Genomic DNA, 19,297 nt, shown 5'->3' on the forward strand with positions numbered 1-19,297 from the left:
AATGTAATTAAAAGAAATTAAGTAAAAATGGAAAGAGCAGTAAAAGAATAGAAAATGGTTCAGAAATGAAGAAAAGCAGGGAAGAAAGAAAGAGTGAGAGTGCAAGTACATAAATGCATAAGAGAGAGAGAATAAAAATATAGAAAGGAAAGATTTGAATATCCCAAATTAGGAGGTTGTGTGTATTATTATTTAAATTTAAACTTCTGAACAGTTTTGAATTACTGCTGTGATACTACATGTAAAATGATGCATGGGTGTTGAGAACATTTCTGTGCTTTATTGATTCTGAAATGATTGTAAGAAAAAATGTGTGAACTGATGAAATAGTTGACATATGACAGAAAAAATCATTTTTCTACAGCCGATAAAATATACTTAATTAATCACCATCATATACAATGGTAAATTATGAAATTATTTAGCAATTTAGTCAACTTAACGTGCACACTACATAAAATATGTGTATGTAGCTTTAATTTCATGCAACAGAAAGAAGACAGAATGATCGTGCTTTTCCTGACTCAATTTGTTCTTACACTTTAGTTCTGAAAGTGTGCCAAGTAATCTTGCTTGGAAATTGGCCCCTGTAGATGACCACATATTGCGTGATGCTCATTGTTATTACAAAAAGAACCTGGAATCCTCAAGCAGAAGGGCCAGGCATTCACTCACCTGTTTATACCATAATAATTTCAGGGTTTTATTTGGGCATATTTCACAAAAAAAAATATTTAACAGAGAACTGCATAAAATTTCTAGGCTGTTAAATTTATCTTCACAATATGCACAATGAATTCAGCTAAAATGTTAAAACAAATACCTAAAGGAAAATAAAAATTTAGTTCAGATATTTTCAAATCCTCATGTAGATTTTGTATGTTATTTTGAAAAAAGAAGCGCAGATAAAAAATTTGGGGCATAGATTCTTATGAGAGATTTTTGTTTGTTTGATTAATTCTCACTAATTTTTGTTAACAGTAAGTATTTTTAAAATCAGGATGAATTAGATGAGTTAAAGAAGTGAAACAGAAGCTCCATTAATAAAATCTGTGCACAGTTATTGTTTGTTAATTTTATAAGTAATACAGAATTTTTATCAACAGAGATGTTTAGTTGGTGGAATGAGATTCTATAATAAACAAATATAATCTGATACTATAGTTATAGAAAACTTTGACTTTGGACTGTCAGGTAATAGAAACTTTTATCACCCTTAATATTCTTATTAGAAGTGAATTTGATTATAATCATAGTTAAATGATATTATTAAAAATAAGAAATTAATCATGTATTAAGTTTGCTTTGCGTCATTCACAATTTATGAAATAAATTGGGCTTAATTAACTAATGAAAATCAGGAACATAGAATCGTAAGTAGAACTTGGGCTCAAAATCTGTTTAGGCACAAAGATCCATCGTACTAAATTTTCTTAATTTATTTTATCTAGTATGAAATAAATAGATAGTAGTAGTTTATACAGACTAATATTTGTTATAGGCTAACAGAGTTAATTCATGATAGTACCAGTTCCACTCACATTGTGAAGTACATTAATTAATATGAACTCTTACTCGAGTGATGCTTTATATATCTGTCTATTTGGGCAATTAAATTTATTACCAACCCAAACTGTAAAATACTATTGTTTGAGAGAAAATGCAAGTAGATAAAAGGCTTTAAATGCATATACACAAAACACTTTAAATCATTCAGCTTTGTTTTTAATATCTGCAGATTATTGGAACATTAAATATGAATGCCTGGAACTACACAAATGAGCCTAACTTCGTGCTTATGGGATTGACAGATTCCAAGGAGATCCAGCTAGTCCTCTCTGTGCTCTTTCTCTTTATATACGTGGCCACTGTGCTGAGGAACACAGGCATGATGCTAATTATCCGTCTAGATGTCCTGCTTCACACTCCGATGTACTTCTTCCTCACCCACTTGTCATTTCTTGACCTCAGTTACTCAACTGTCATCACACCTAAAACCTTAGAGAACCTGCTGACTTCCAGAAGGAGCATTTCCTTCATGGGCTGCTTCATTCAGTTATACTTTTTTGTCCTCTTGGCAGCTACTGAATGCTTTATACTGTCCTCAATGGCCTACGACCGCTATGTAGCTATCTGCAATCCCCTGCACTATCCAGTTATTATGTCCACAAGGCGCTCCCATGCTCTAATCGCTGTATCCTATATGATTGGAGCTATGGATTCCTCTGTAACTGTCTTTTGTTTAAGCACCTTGAATTTCTGCAACTCCAAAGTAATCCATCATTTCTTTTGTGACACATTCCCGATTTTAGCACTGTCCTGCAGCAATACCTATGATGCTGAAGTCACCATATTCATTTTAGCTGGATCTACTCTACTGTTGTCTCTTATTACTATTTCCTTATCCTATGTGTCTATTCTCTCTACAATTTTGAAGATAAATTCCTCTTCAGGTAAGCACAAAGCCTTTTCCACTTGTGCCTCTCATCTCCTGGGGGTCACTGTCTTTTATGGAACTATGATTTTTACTTATTTGAAGCCAAGCAAATCCTACTCCTTGGGAAAGGATCAAGTAGCTTCTGTTTTCTATACAATTGTGATCCCCATGCTGAACCCACTCATTTATAGTCTCAGAAACAAAGAAGTGAAAAGTGCTGTCATTAGACTTGTGAAAAAAGGAGAGGGCTCACAGAAATTTAAATAACAATGTTGCTAGATAGTTAAACATTTCTCTTTTCCTAGTGATCACATCATGTTTATGTTTGTGTCAATTGAAAATCAAGACATTCATAGTAAACTCATATCTGAATATTTGAGATTATCAGGACAAATAGTATTAAATGTGAGAACATTTTCTTAAATGTTATTAAATGTTAGATATCTGACTTAGGGAATATAATAGTAATATATTAATATTATCAAAAGTCAATCATTCATATTATGAAAAATTTCTTATGCTGGTCTTATTAATAATTACTGAGTAAATTTTAGGCCTCATTTTCCTCAGTTGAATAAAATAAATAATAATTACGAGTCAATGTAATAATAAAATGGATATAATAAATGGGTGAAAACAAAATTCTTTGCTTATTATAATTTAAAAACATTGCTAAGATTTCATTTGTAGTTGATTTGAAGTATATTTACAGATACTTAACCACATTTCAGTTAACCAAAATTATGTAAATAGCCAAAAATAAATCAATAGTAATGAAATACATATCTGATTTAAATAATTGAAACAAAAGTAAATTATAAAGTAATGGTAAATTATAATAATGAAGACAATATGGAAAATGTTTAAAGTTATTATGCAAAAGAAGCACTGTAATAAATATTAACATATATTTCCACATAATAACACATATTATCAATCAATAACTTGATTGTACTTTTGTAAAGTGTAACATAACAAATTCATATCCTTTTGTCTATATTCTTTTGTAACTTCCTTCATTCACTGAAATTCAAATATTTGACCATCTTTGTGAGATTAAGTTGTGAATTGAGCACATTCTCAGTGTGTGGGTAAGATTTTACTTCTTGTCTCACATTAGTTTAGTGCTCATGTCCTATACACATCAAGTCAAACTTCTGGCTATAGTAATAACCCCTGTGTGTGAAGCAGCAAAAAGTCAGATTATCTGACATATTGTAAGAATATTTTCAGTGACTTTAATCTTATTAATTCACATTTGTAAAATGTTAAAAATAAAGCATTGAATTAAATGATTGACAGAGTTTTTCTTATATTAAAGAAGAAAATTCTCTAAGACATACTATTGACTATAAATTTTGTATTTATGTTCTATTTTCTTCCAATATAAAATTTATAAATATAGTTTAATTTTTTTCTCTATAGGTAATTGAATTTTGAATCTTAGACATGTGGCAAATTCTCTGTCTTTGACCTATGTACTTAAAACTTTTTTCTCTTTTATCTTGAGCCACAATATACAGGCAGTTGTCTCCACTTGACTTGAGATTTTATTCCCCTCATCTTACTTTCACTAGCAACTGGATTTTTGGCCAAAACAAGAAGCTGAACACTCACTGCCTTTTTCTTTTGTCAATTTTGAATGTTTTCTCTACATGAATATATATGCTATACATTTCTGTAGTTCCCTCCACGGAAGAGAGAGTCAAACACCCTGTCATTGAAGTTAAGAGTTGTGGTGAGATGCCAATCGTATAATGAGAGCTACATACAACACTCTGCAAGAGCAGTACTTAACCTATGAGCTATCTTTGGCCCCAATACTTGAAATAAGAAATTCCTTTTTCCCTCTTATTTCGTCTTCTGACTTACTTAAGACCTAGAACAATTCTTACAGAGTGTCTGTAGAATGAATAACACAACTGTCAGAAGAAATGTCTGTTTTTTCCTTCATTCTATGCTTAAAATAAGAGACTAGGCAGCCAGGAAAGCTAGGCTTTAATCCTGAAGCCAGATTTAAAAGATGTAGTTAGAAAAATTTAATTTTGTGTACTAATTTCTGTAGTAAGTAGTGATACCAAACATATTTCTTGGAATCCTTATAAGACCTACATGAAATGATATAGGCAACTGAATGTACTCAATTTCTGGTAGAGTATATATAAATGTGGATTATTAATCACAATGGCGGAATGTTTCTTTTGGCTTTATTATTTTTTATGTATTTGAAAATAAAATTGGAAAGAGAAAAGCAATATTGTTTTATAAAGCATTTTATGTGACATGAGTACTTATATGACTTTATTTATATTTTATGAAGAATAGACAGGAGAATATTTGTGAATAGACAAAAAATTATGATCAAATGATGGCAAGGTAAGGAAGGGAATATCACAATGCCCATGTGCTTAGATTTTCTTGTACCTGTTTTTATATGAGCATGTTTCCTAAAAAGAAGCAAAATATTCCTGAAATTCAAAAGACTCACTTTCATAAACTAGAAAGGAACAAACCATTTTATTATTTTTTAGACAATCTTCTTTTATTTTACATACTAAAGCCAGTTACCTCTCCCTCCTTGTTTTCTTCTTTCCTCTACCCCCCATCGAGTCCTCAGAGAGGGTGAGGCCTTTCATGGAAAATCACCAAATTCTGTAACATCACTTGACACAGGAATATTTTATGGTAATCTTGTACACAGAAATTTGCTGCCTTCTTCTTCTTCTTCTTCTTCTTCGTCGTCGTCGTCGTCGTCGTCGTCGTCGTCGTCGTCGTCGTCGTCTTCCTCCTCCTCCTCCTCCTCCTCCTCCTCCTCCTCCTCCTCCTCCTCCTCCTCCTCCTTCTCCTCTTCTTCTTCTTGTTCTTGTTCTTGTTCTTCTTCTTCTGATTTGGTAGGTGAGGGCTTTTCTATTTTTATGACTCTCAGTAAGACCGAAACTTCTAATTCTGTGATTATATAAAAGAAATTTATAAATGAACAATTGAGTGGAATAGAAAAAAAAAGAAGTTCAATTGACTTAAAAGCACACACACACATATTTTTAACATCGAAAGCAAAATGCAAAGAAAATCATATTGAGAATCAATCTTATTCACTGAAAATGACTGTGACATGAAACGTCAGTGAAAGTAGGGAAGGATGAAGTCTAATACTAACACATGTGTGTGTGTGTGAGTGTGTGTGTGCATGTGTCTGTGAGTGTGTTTGTTTGTATGTGTGTCTGTGAGTGTGTGTGTCTATTAGTATGTGTGATTGTTTGTGTCTGTGAGTGTGTGTGTAAGTTTGTGTGTGTTTGTGTGTGTCTGTGTGTGTGTGGTGTCTGTGTGATGTGTGTGTCTGTGACTGTGTGTGTTTCTGTAACTGTGTGTGTGTATAAGTATTGTGTGAGTGTGTGTCTGTGAGTGTTGTGTGTGAGTTTGTGTGTGTAATTTTGTGTGTTTGTCTGTGAGTATGTGTGTCGTGAGTGTGTGTGTTCGTGTGTGTGTCTGTGAGTATGTGTGTTTGTGTGTTTATGTCTGTGTGTGAGTTTGTGTGTGTCTGTGAATGTGTGTGTGTGTGTGTGTGTGTGAGTTGATGAAATATACTTCAGTAATGTCATGTTACTATTTTCTATGTAGGATCCTCAAAAGACAAGTTGAGAAGTTCCTTGTAAAACAACAATATTAAACACACACACACACACACACACACACACACACACACACACACTAGCACCTCAACTATAGGTGGACTTTGTGCATACATCAATTACCCATTCTGAATTTCTGGGACGTTGATATTTTATAGATCAATGCAACAGTTCCAGCTGTTGTGATTTCGTGTTTATTAACAGCACAGTCTTTAATACCCTAAAAATACTTTTTTTTTTTCTAGAGGCTTCCACTTCCTCTGGCTTTCACAATCTTTTGGCCCTTTTTATGTGATAATCCCTGAGCCTTTAGGAAAAGGAGATTTGATATATAAATTCCATTAAGTGCTGAGTATTCTTGTGTTCTTTATATATTGACCAGCTGTGCATCTCTTCATTAACTGCTACCTACTGTACCAAGATGAGCTTCTATTATGCAGATTGAGAAATTCACTAGTGGATGGTTACTGAAATAAGGATTTAGGAGCTAGATTATTTCTATATCTTTTTAGGAGAATAATAGTCATAGGTTATAACAAAGTGGATATAACCTAACAAGACATGAGATTTTTGACAGTTAACAATATCAGTCGTGAGTTCTGAACTGGGAAGGGTATTTATATCAAATAGAAAGTAGTTGACTACTTCAAGACCATCATTATTAAACTATTAAATTGTAAATTTAATAGTTAGAAACTATTAAAGTTGTATGCATGACTTGTCAGGATAGTCATTAATTTATCTTTCAGTATTCATAGTTAGATAAGTCTGCTGATGACTTTTATTCTCTGGTAGTATAGAGAGAACCATAAATTATGATGAAAGATATGTTTTCTTACCACACCTATGCAGTCCATAGTCTGTGAGCACCCGGTAGCTTGGGTCAGCTGTTTTCCTCATCATGGTCTTGACCCCTCCTTATTCATTTTGTCCCTCATTTTTGTCTTCAAATGAACTCCAGGAGCTCAGCCCAGTGCTTGCCTGTGAGTCACTGCATCTGCTTTCATCAGTTACTAGAAGTAGGTTCTATGATGACAATTAGAGTAGTCACTAATTGATTAAAGGAGAAGGTTCCATCAGAGACCCTCTCCACTATTGCTGGGAGTATAAGCTGGGGTCAACACTTTGGATTCCTGAGAATTTCTCTAACACCAGTTTCTTCCCTAAACCCATAATGCCTCCCTCTATTGAGATATCTTTTTCATTGCTCTCTTCTCCATCCTTTTTCAGCCCAATATTCTTGATCTCTCATGTTCTCCTCCCCAAACCTCTCACTCCTATACCTTTCCCAGGTTACCCAGGAGATCTTAGCTATATTCCCTTCTTATACCCTCCCATGTTTAACCCCTGTTTTACTTAGGTTCTCAGGAGTTGTGGATTGTAACCTGGTTATTGTTTGTCTTGCATCTAATATCATCTTATGATTGAATATACACTATGGCTTCTTTTTGTGTATGGGTTACCTCACCCAGGATACTACTTTCTTGTTCCATACACTTACTTGCTTGAAAATTTCAAGTTGTTTTTTAACCATTGAGTAATACTACATTGTGTAAGTGTTCCAATTTTTTTTCACTCACTCTTGTTTGATGGGCATCTAGATGGTTTCCAGGTTCTAGCTATTACAAATATTGCTCTCTGAACATAACTGGGAAATTTTTGTGGTACAATTGTGTATCCTTTGGTATATGCCCAAAAGTGGTATCACTGGGTCTCCAGGTAGACTGTTTGTGTACTTTCTGTGAATCCATGATACTGATTTTCAAAGTGGCTGTACAAGTTTGTATTTCCACCAACAATGTAGGAGTTTTCCCTTTATTCTATATTCTTTCCAGCATAGGCTGGCATCAGTGTTTTTGTTCTTAGCCCTTTTGATAGCTATAAGATGGTATCTCAGTGTTGTTTTGATTTGCATTTCCCCGATGGCTAAGGATGTTGAGCAATTCTTAAAAAGTCTTTCCACCATCAGAATTTCTACTGTTGAAAATCCTCTGTTCAGATCTGTTATCAACCATTTTTAATTTTTTTAATGAGCTATGTATTTTTCTTCACTCTTCTCCTTTACTTACCTCTCCTCTTTTGCCCTCTCCCATGATTCCCACACTCCCAATATACTCAGGGGATCTTGTTGTTTAATACTGTCAATGTATATTTTATACATGTATTTTTCTCCTAGGGTCTTCTTTCTTTCTGGATTCTCTGGGATTGAGAATTGTAGCACACTTTTTTTTTCTGATTTATGTCTAAAAGCCACTTTACAAGTGAGTACATATTATATTTGTCTTTCTGAGTCTGGGTTACCTCACCCATTATGAAGTTTTCTAGATCCATCCATTTATCCTCTAATTTCAAGATGTCATTATTTTTCAGCTGCACAGTATTCCATTTTGTTCAACAGGTTTCAAGTGGGTTGTTAAGTTATTAATGTGACTTTCTCCACATTCTTTATGTAGATACTAATACTATGAATTTTCCCCTTAGCACTCTTTTCATGATGTCACAAAGATGGGATTATTGTAATTTGATTTTCATTGTATTCTAGGAAGTCTTTAATTTCTTTATTTCTTTTTATTATTATTATTTTATTACTTAAATAATACCAATCTAAATTCCCACTCCCTCTCCTCCTTCCATTCCCTTCCCACTCCTTACACAGACCCTCCCACCCCACTCCTTCCGATCTTAAGAGAGGGCAATGCACCCTGCCCTGTGAAAAATCCAAGGCCCTCCCTACTACATCTAGGTTGAACAAGGCTTATATCTGTAGAGAATAGAATCCAAAGAAGCCAGTACAAGCAGTAGAGATAAATTCCAGTGCCACTATTAGTGGCCCCTCAGTCTGCCCAACTGTCAAACACCTTCAGAGTTGACTCCCAATCCAGTTGGAGTTGGTGAGCTCAAGCAAACTGTCTTGAGTGGATGAACCCCTCATGGTCTTGAATTTCTTGCTCATACTCTCACTCCTTCCTCTTTTCAACTGGATTTTGGGAGTTCAGTCCAGTGATCTGATGTGGATCATTGCATTTTTCTCATCTGTTGCTGGGCAAAGTTTCTATGGTAATATTTATAATATCAATCAATCAATAAATATCAATTATTATTTATAATAATCATCAGTCTGACTACACGGTAAGGCCAGTTCAGACACCCTCTCTTCTATTGCTTAGGGTCTTAGCTGAGGTCATCCTGTGGGTTCTTAGGCATTATTCTAGAGCTAGGTTTCTTGCTACCTCCCTAATAGCTCTCTCAATCAAGATATCTCTTTCCTTGCTCTTTTATCTGTCTTTCCCCCATCTCAACTATCCCATTCCCTCAAAATTCTCCTCAACCACCCCTTCTCCCCTTACTTCTACCTCCTGCCTCCATGCTCCCAAACTTTGTCTGTTTCCAATTTCCAGGAGGGTCTATATATGGTTTTCTTTGGGTTCACCTTATTACTTAGTTTCTCTAGCATCATTAATTATAGGCTCGATGTCCTTTGTTTATGCCTAAAATGCTCTTATGAGTGAGAACATACCATATTCGGGTTTTTTTTTTGGTCTGCATTATCTCACTTAGGATACTGTTTTCTAATTCCATCCATTTGCATGCAAAATCTAAGATGTCATTATCTTTTACTGCTGAGTACTCTAATGTGTAGATGTGCCACACCTTCTTTATCCATTCTTCAGTTGAGGGGCATCTAGGTTGTTTCCAGGTTCTGGCTATTACAAATAATGCTGCTATGAATGTAGTTGAACAAATGCTTTTGTAGTATGATTGAACATCTTTTGGGTATATTCCCAAGGGTGGTACTGCTGGATACTGAAGTAGGTTGATTCTTAGTTTTCTGAGAAACTGCCATACTGATTTCCAAAGTGGTTGCACAAGTTTGCTTTCCCACCAGTATTGGTTGAGTGTTCCCCTTACTCCACATCCTTTCCAGCATAAACTATCATTAGTGTTTTTGACCTTAGTCATCTGACAGGAGTAAGATGGTATCTCAGAGTTTTGATTTGCATTTCCCTGATAACCAAGGAAGCTAAACATGTCCTTAAGTTTTGGCCATTTGAAATTCTTCTGTTGAGAATTCTCTGTTCAGTTCAGTACCCCATTTTTTAATTGGGTTATTTAGAATTTTAAAGTCTAATTTTTTGTGTTCTTTATGTATTTTGGAGATCAATCCTTTGTCTGATGTGGGGTTGGTAAAGATTTTTTTTCCCATTCAATAGGATTCTGTATTATTGACTTTGTTAGAAGCTCTCAGTTTAAGGAGGTTCCATTTATCTATTGTTGTTCTTATTGCCTGTGGCACTGGGGTTATATGTAAGAAATAGTCTCTTGTTCTCATGCATTGAAGGTTACTTCCCACTTTTTCCTCTATCAGGTTCAGTTGTTCTTATTGCCTGTGGCACTGGGGTTATATTTAAGAAATAGTCTCCTGTGCCCATGCATTGAAGGTTACTTCCCACTTTTTTCTCTATCAGGTTTAGTATGGCCAGAGTTATATTGAGGTCTTTAATCCATTTGGACTTGAGTTTTGTGCATGGCAACAGATATTGATCTATTTTCATTCTTCTTCAGGTTGACATTCAGTTATGCCAGCACCATTTGTTGAAGATGCTTTCTTTTTTCCATTGTATAATTTTTGCTTCTTTGTGAAAAATCAGGTGTTCGTAGATGTGTGGATTAATATCCAGGTCTTCATTCGATTCCATTGGTCAACATCTCTGTTCATTTTTTATTGTAATAATTGCAATTTATTTTATCATTTTGCATTAACAAGTATGTTTCAAATACACAAAAACAATGAGCATGCAAAAAATTTCCACCTCCTTAAAAAAATTCAAGACAAATATAATAAATTGATATAAGACAAGATTAGTGGAGTAACAAGTTGCAAGAAGATTCATTTGTAGTATTTTATGCAGAAAAGTCTAATGGGATACAGGATTCAAACTACAACATACAAAATAATCTTTTATTATTTGCAAAACTAACATTTTAATCATTACTAAAATAGTTACAGAATACCAAATGTCTGAATGTCTTTTTAATTTTTATTTTTTTAATATTAAAAAATTTCGCCTCCTCCCTACTTCTCACTCTCCTCCCCCTCCCTCTCCAGTCCAAAGAGCAGTCAGGGTTCCCTGCCCTGTGGGAAGTCCAAGGTCCTCCCCCATCCATCCAGGTCCAGGAAGATGCATGATCAAACAGACTAGGCTCTCACAAAGCCAGTACATGCAGTAGGATCAAAACTCAGTGCCATTATCCGTGGCTTCTCAGTCAGTCCTCATTGTCTGCCACGTTCAGAGAGTCCGGTTTGATACCATGCTTTTTCAGTCTCAGTCCAGCTGGCCTTGGAGAGCTCCCATTAGATCATCCTCACTGTCTCAGTGGGTGGGCGCACCCTTTACAGTCCTGACTTTCTAACTCATGTTCTTCCTCCTTCTCCTCCTCATTTGGGCCTTGGGAGTTCAGTCCAGTGCTCCAATGTGGGTCTCTGTCTCTATCTCCATCCATCACCAGATGAAGCTTCTATGGTGATATGCAAGATATTTGTCAGTGTGGCTATAGGATAGCCAGTACCTGGAAACAACCTACATGCCCTTCAATGGAAGAATGGATAAAGAAAGTGTGAAATATGTACACATTAGAATACTACTCAGCGGTAAAATACAATGACATCTTGAATTTTGCATGCAAATGGATGGAAATAGAAAACACTATTCTGAGTGAGATAACCCAGACCCAAAAAGATGAATATGGTATGTACTCACTCATAAGTGGACTCTAGCCATAAATAAAGGTCAGTGAGCCTATATTTTGTGGTCCTAGAGAAGCTAAATAAGAAGGTGAACCCAAAGAAAAACATATAGTTATCCTCATGGATACTGGAAGTAGACAAGATTGCCAAACATATCTGCTTTTATGCCAATACCAAGCTGTTTTCATTACTGTAGCTCTGTATTAGAGCTTGATGTCGGGGATGGTAACGCCTCATGCATTTCATTTATTGTACAAGGGTACTGGTTGAGAAAGCATCATTTTAGGAGAAAAACTTTTTTGTCTCATTTTTAGAAATTTAATTATACTTTTGGGTTCATGTTGGAAAACATAAATATTATTTTATCCTATTTCGATCAATTAAATTTAATCTCACTTGTGGAGTGTATTGGATATAGGAAAGGTTGGAATATCTTAGTTTGAGCATATTGCCTTCTAATAGCAGTGGTTTACTATGGGACATGATTGTGAGGTTGTTTTTAAGAGATACTTTTAATGATATAAGGTATTATATGGGAATTTCTGACATGTTGATAATTCATTGCTGGGATTTTCTACCCTTGATCATGTGAATTCATTATTTACTGTTTTGTGTTAGAACATACTGAGATGAAGCAATGTACTCTCTGTGATTGCGGAGACTGATAGGCTTACCTATGGAACACAAATGAAGATAAGGCCTCCCTCCTTTCCACAATCTTTCAGCATCCAATAATTCAGTATTTAAGAGTAGACTAATGACTAATTTCCCCATTATGTCCAATTAGAAAGCAGTTGGCTATATGTATAAAAGTCATAACTCTTTTGTACCAATGGGTGCATCTTTCCTGGAAAGCTTGCATTGTCGTTTGTAAAACAGCCATTGGAGAATGATGATGCTTCTTCTCCCCCATTAGCTTACATGAGTTAGCAAACATCGAGAAGTTATTCAGAACAATTATAGCTTTATTATTCCAGACTGTATACTGTGGGGCCTACATAGTCTTTAGTAATATGGTTTTATCATCTAATTCAGATGGACAATGAAGAGGAGTAGGAAAAACCTATATTGGTTTTGAAGCCTCTGGGGCATATATAACCAATGATGCTTAGTTGTGTATTTCACACCTAACACTAATAACACAGAGCTTCTAGAAACATCATTATGCAGCCTTATAGGATTTCTTCCTTCTTATTTTTTTATGTATTTTTGGATATGTTTAGAAAGAGCTTCTAGGTATTGGGAGCTATCATTAAGCAATGGGAATGGGTAAAAGGGTTGTGGGCTGAGAGCATCAACAAATAAGAGGAAAGGTAGATGTGTTACCAAGATCTATGTAGACTAATTGAAATGGAAGCAGGGAAGAGAATCCACTTCATATAGTTTAATAAGAAGCTGTGACTAAGACTGCATAAATTGTTGTGAAGTGTGGAAGTGAATGTGAACACAGTCTATCTGCCCACGTTGGTCAGCAGGTTACCAGGCAGTATCTACAGGAGTTGTCAGTAGAGAAAAAAATGATGGTGTTTAGAGGAAGTCGGTAGAAAAAGACCTGCCCTATGAAATTTTATGACTGTCACCATTTTGGTTTCTGCCATGTAGTCACAGTAACCAAGATGGTGTGAAGTTATATGACAGTTGCATTTTTATGATATTATTAGTAATGTGGTCAGCCACAGCATTAATGCCACAGCATAATTCTACCTAGAAGAAGTCACTCAGCCAAAATGGAAAGGAAACCCATGATAGCTTTCAAGGTGATAGCTTCCACATAGTAATGCAATCCCCTTTTCTTTTAATGCTATTTTAATTAGGCAGGGTAGTATGGGTATAGAGGGAGATGGTATTGAGGTCCTAGGCTGATAAGGCCTAAAAGAGCAAAATGAAAAAAAAATAAGGGTTTTCATAGTCTCAACTCAAATGGTCTGAGGCTATAGGTGCATGACAGAGTGATGTGATTCACAAAACTGGATAAATGACTCTCACATTGTAGTGGTGATAGAGATAACTTGAGAAATCACTCCTAAGGAATGTGAACTGCCCAGGTCCAGAATGGACGAAAGTGTTCGATAACTTTGGCCTCCTTTTCCCTGTTGTAGCATCGAGGGACTAGCCTGCCTGAGACACTGTTTAAAAGACTTTGCTTCAGGAGTTGAAAGGTCATATTCCACCAAGTCTCAAGTTTCTGTTGGCTTAAACAGCACAGGAAAATTTGTTAATAATATGCTTTTATTTTTATAAGAAAGGGACTTATCATCTGAGAGAGAGTTTAGGGATCTAGGTTTAGAAATTTGAGTTGTTAAAATCTGAAGAGCAGTAATGGAGGAATAAAAGAAGTACAGAAATAAAGATAGAAATAAGGATAAAGCAGAGACTTGACAATAGAAACATTTAGATTTCTTTTTTTGCTATTTTATTTATTGATTTATCTAAGTTGATCTGTTTTTAGAAGTAGAAAGCACTAAGTTTAGGCCAGGTATGGTTTTTGTGGATATTGGGCCGAGATCTAAAGGGAAAGGTGCCCAAAAGTAGCAGATCTGATGTTGACAAGACATAAATTTTTGAGGGTTAATATTATGCACACCAAAAGTGTCCTTGGATGCAAACATTTTTGAACTATCTCTTAAAACAAGTAGAATGCTACATTTGTTTGACAAGTCATTATCCTGAGCATAAAGTGTTCACAGCACCTAGCCTAATTTTTAGTTGAGGGTGTGTATTGTGTGTGGAAATCAGGTGTCAAAACCTGAGAGCAAAGTTGAGGAATTCCTAGAAGTCAGGAGAGGACCTAAGTCTGGGGAGCCTTCAGACATTGTCCAGGCCTTACCTTCTCAGTAAAATCCTGGAAGATTCAGTCTAAAACACAATCAACAAAGAGTCTTTGCTGATGAAGTCTGTAGATAGTGAAGAGAGGGTAGGTGAGGAATTGACCCAACTTTAATTTAAATAATTCACAAAAATTCTGAACGATTCAAATCAGGACTGCTGGGCGTTACATCATCCTGAGCTCACAAACAGCCATAATTCTAAAGTCTTACAAAAGAGATGTGTGAGGGTAGAGAAGGAAAGTCATCAAGAAGAGAGGGATAGCATGCAGGTCATACCAAAAGTTTTTTTGGGGTTAACCAATTAGACTCAGGAGTAATAAGATGCTGACAGACCTCAGCAGAAGTGTTCCTTTAATCAGATCAACTGAAGGATCACTGTCTCTCTGAGGAAGCAGAGACTGTGTAAGCATGTCTCAGAGAGGTGGTGAGGTTAGTGACTCAAAGAGTAGGAATGGAAGGTTCCATCTGCAGGTCAATTTTCTACAGTTTTCTGTAGTCTTAAAGTAGAAGATATCAGCAGAAGGAAGGTTGAGGGTTCTAACAGCCACCAGGTGTCAACAGCGAAGCCAACTTTCCTGTCTAGTTCCTCTCAGTATTCCTAGGCCTTCATGTCTTTATCACTTCAAGAATGAATATTAACATTTCCTTTATTTTTTTTTAATTTTATGTACATATCATGTAATTGCCTCTTGAGTTACCTTTCTTTCATTCATTGTTACTTTACAAATATATTTACTTTTTATAAGTTTGAAATTTAATTACTAATTATTTGCAACACTTCCTAAATGGATTATTTAAGTCTCATCTTTATGATTACATGAATCATTAAAATTTAGCAATTTATGTATTTTGGTATTAAAAAATTTGACTTAATTTTGGTTTCCTGAATGCTCTCTTTATAAAGTTAAGTGTTCTCACTCCACCTTAGTATTTAACTATTTAATGATTTTTCTTGAAAACAAAATTGACAATTTTACTCACCTTCTAAATGAGTATAATATTCACCTACATTTAAAATCTATTTAGATATGGGCATTTTCCTCTATTAAAAAGTGTTATGGCCGAGTTTTTTTTTCCAGTGCAAATTATGCCTAGGAAATTTTTTGGTATATTTGCTGTCTAGAATCCATATTTGTTAGGCATTTCAGTATATTTTTTAAATGTAACTATTTATTGTTTTATGTTTAGTATGTTTGGCCTATATGTGCACCAAGTACCCAAATAATACATAAGATTGATCTGAATAGGTGTTTGATATGGTTTTTATCTGCCACATGGTTTTGGGGAATCAAAAGTCCTCAAAAAGAATAGTTATTGTTCTTAAGCACTGAGCAACTCTTCAACCCTGGGCCCCATATTTTATATTTTTGATTAGAAATAATTTAAAAATTGTTTAAGGTACACTTTGAATTTCTTTGACCATGTTTGATCCTTAATTTCTCATACTTAATCACATGATATGTCCACATATGCTCTGATTATATTATTCCAAGTGATCTGAAAGAGACAACTTCCAGTGACACGATTCCTTATCCTTTGTTCCCAATATTCTTTCTTCCCACTTTCCAGGATATCTGTTAAGTCTTGAAGAGGGTAATTAACAATGTTCAGTGTAATAGTGAGCATTCAATAATCTCTTACTCATGGTACCTCTGCTAGATAATGGTCTCATCACTAACAGCTACCTACAGTAAAGGAAGTTTCTCTGATGTTGCTCAAAGCATAACTACCCATATTTAAAATATGATTAACTTCAAAAGTATCAATAAATTATAAAGTTTAATTTTAAAAAATGTAAAAGACTATTTTATTTGGGGAATACAAATTTTTAAGAATTTCTTGGGATTTTTGTTAAATCTGACATAATTCACCTACATTTAGTTGATATTAATTTTATACATAATTAAATAAGTGGCTTTTCTACAATAATAGACATAGAGAAAATCAGGAAAATTGTGGAGGGCCGCAACCACATTCTCCATTACAAGAAGGCGCTGGCATCCGGCCTCACCACCTGGTGAACAAGATAATGCACATGTGCTTGGTAACCTTCCACTGCTGCATCCCTGCCTACTCCTGAGGCGTCATCTGGGTTGATGGGCAGCAGACCAATCCAAGAGTGACACGTCCGAGGCGAGGACTGTTTCCTATATAAGGGATGGGTTCCCCTCATTCTGGGTCTCCGCTTTGTAAGCTTATGTTCTCTCTCTCAAGACGCATTAAAGCTTTTCTGCAGAAGGATCCCAAGTGTGCCGTGTTGTTCTTGCTGGCCAGACGGTAGCGCGGGACATTTGGTGCCGAAACACGGGATGCCAGGGGACCCTGAACACTGCTCACACGCCGGAGACCCCTTGGACACAAAGAGGATTCAGAACTGCAGGTCTGTATGCTCAGAGAGGTATGACTATTCCTGGACTTTTTGATTTGGGGCTTGACTTGTCTCTGCCTTGGGAAGGTTTCATAGAGGCCTTGGTACTTCTTTTAGCAGTTCTCTTATTTTTTCTTTTGGGATCACTTTGGAATTGCTTAGAAGATGAATCCTGCCAGGCGGTTGTTGCAGAAGGATGAAGTGTATTGGAGGAAGTCCAGGATAGCATGCCAGAAACTGAGCGCAGTGAGAGGTTGGGCACACGCAAGAAAAGGACAGTCGCAGATAAGAAAAAAGGACCCCCCAGTGGTTCTAAGAAAATAAAAACGGGGGAAAAGACTGACCTACAAGGTCAAAAGCTTTCTGATACCAACAACAAGAAAAAAGGAAAGAACAGCAGTTTATATCCTCTGCAGGAGCTCAAAGCTCTGCAAATTGAAAGTGACCATGAAAGTGAACATGAGAACGAAAGTTCTGGCTCGGGAGAAGAGGTAGAAGAACTAGATACAGAGGAGAAGGCAGAATTAGAAGAAGAAGGGGCTAAATATGAGAGGGAAAGATATCCCCATAATGGGGCACGGTCTTCCAGTGGTAGGGCCATGAGAAGGTTATCCCAAATGGCCCATCTGCCTCCTTATGAGCCGCGCCCTCCCACAACTGCCCCTCTGGTGCCTCCTTATGAGAAACGCCCTGGGCCAAAGACTTTTTCATTTATCCCTGACAAGGTCAAGAAAAAGTTGCGCCTGGCCTTCCCCATTTACAAAGGGGAGAATGGGCGGGTGCATGCACCTGTGAAATACAACCAAATAAGAGTTACCAGAATCAGTCAGAAAGTATGGAGTGACTGCTAATTTTACCTTAGCCCAATTGGACAGATTGGCCTTTACTGCCATGACTCCGGCTGACTGGGAGACAGTTACAAAAGCGTCGCTCATCAGCATGGGTCAATATTTGGAATGGAAAGCCCTATGGCATGAGGTAGCCCAAGAACAGGCCAGAGCTAACGCTCAGGCCTTAACTCCAGAACAACAACAATGAACCTTTGACCTCCTGACCGGGTGAGGGCACTTCGCTGCTGCCCAGACAAACTATCCTTATGGCGCCTACCGCCAGGTAGCCAATACAGCTATAAGAACATGAAAAGCCTTGTCAAAAAAGGGAGAAGGGAGCACTCCACTCACCAAGATTATACAAGGGACTCAGGAGCCTTTTTCAGATTTCATGGTAAGAATGACTGAGGCAGCAGGACACATTTTTGGCGATACTGATATGGCCATGCCACTCATTGAGCAGCTCATTTTTGAGCAAGCCATGCAGGAGTGCCGTGCTGCCATAGCCCCTAGGAAAAATAAAGGGTTACAGGACTGGCTCAGGGTCTGTAGAGAACTAGGAGAACCCCTGACAAACACAGGTTTGGCTGCAGCCATCATGCAGTCACAAAAACGCCCTTTTAAAGGGCCAGACAAAAGAGTTTGCTTTAAATATGGGAAGCCAGGACATTTTAAAAAGGATTGTAGGTCATCAAAAAAGGAGAGAGTGCCTCCTACCCTTTGCTCGCACTATGGTAAAGGTTATCGTAGGGCTGAGCTCTGCCGCTCCATTAGGGATGTCCATGGCAAGATCCTCCCACCATTAGAAAACCCACAGACTGATGGTCCAAAAAATGGGATGATGGGCCCTCGGTCCCAGGGCCCCCAAAAATATGGAAACAAGTTCGTCAGGACAACGACCGAGGGACCCTCGGAGGCAGAACAAAAATGGACTTACGTGCCTTCACTGACTTCCTATTGATGGCCCAAATGGGTGTACAGCCCGTCCCTATGCAGCTGCCTGAGCCCCTACCCCCTGGAAGCATGGGCCTGCTTTTAGGGCATGGCTCGCTTACCCACAGGGACTGATTGTCCACCCAGGCCTTGTTGATAGTCAGCACACTGCTAAAATACAAGCCCTATGCTCTTGCCCTAATGGAGTTTTTCCCATCGCTTCAGATGTGTCACTCTTGGATTGGTCTGCTGCCCATCAACCAAGATGATGCCTCGGGAGTAGGCAGGGACGCATCAGTGGAAAGTTACCAAGCACATGTGCATTATCTTGTTCACCAGGCGGTGAGGCCGGATGCCAGCGCCATCTTGTAATGGAGAATGTGGTTGAGGCCCTCCACAGAAAATAATCATGTTTCTGATTGTAAAACAATCTAAAACTAACACTGAATATATGAAAGCCTACATGAAGTAGTTCTAATGGAATGTACAGCATACTTAAGAACAAAACTGAAAACATATATGAATA

General features: G+C 36.8%; 1 protein-coding gene across 1 annotated transcript; it reads left to right on the forward strand.

Moving 5' to 3' along the window:
* Positions 1-1,744: 1,744 nt before the first annotated feature.
* Positions 1,745-2,704, forward strand: LOC148122495 (olfactory receptor 8H1-like). The gene has a single exon (XM_087903837.1). It carries the CDS (start codon positions 1,757-1,759, stop codon positions 2,702-2,704), a length of 948 nt encoding a protein of 315 aa, XP_087759963.1. The 5' UTR covers positions 1,745-1,756.
* Positions 2,705-19,297: the final 16,593 nt, after the last annotated feature.

This window comes from Myodes glareolus, chromosome 3, assembly GCF_982192425.1.
Source record: "Myodes glareolus chromosome 3, mMyoGla1.1, whole genome shotgun sequence".
Lineage (NCBI taxonomy): Eukaryota > Metazoa > Chordata > Mammalia > Rodentia > Cricetidae > Myodes > Myodes glareolus.

Coding starts and splice junctions, on each gene's coding strand:
- LOC148122495 (XM_087903837.1), top strand. CDS start 1,757: ATGAATGCCTGGAACTACACAAATGAGCCTAACTTCGTGCTTATGGGA.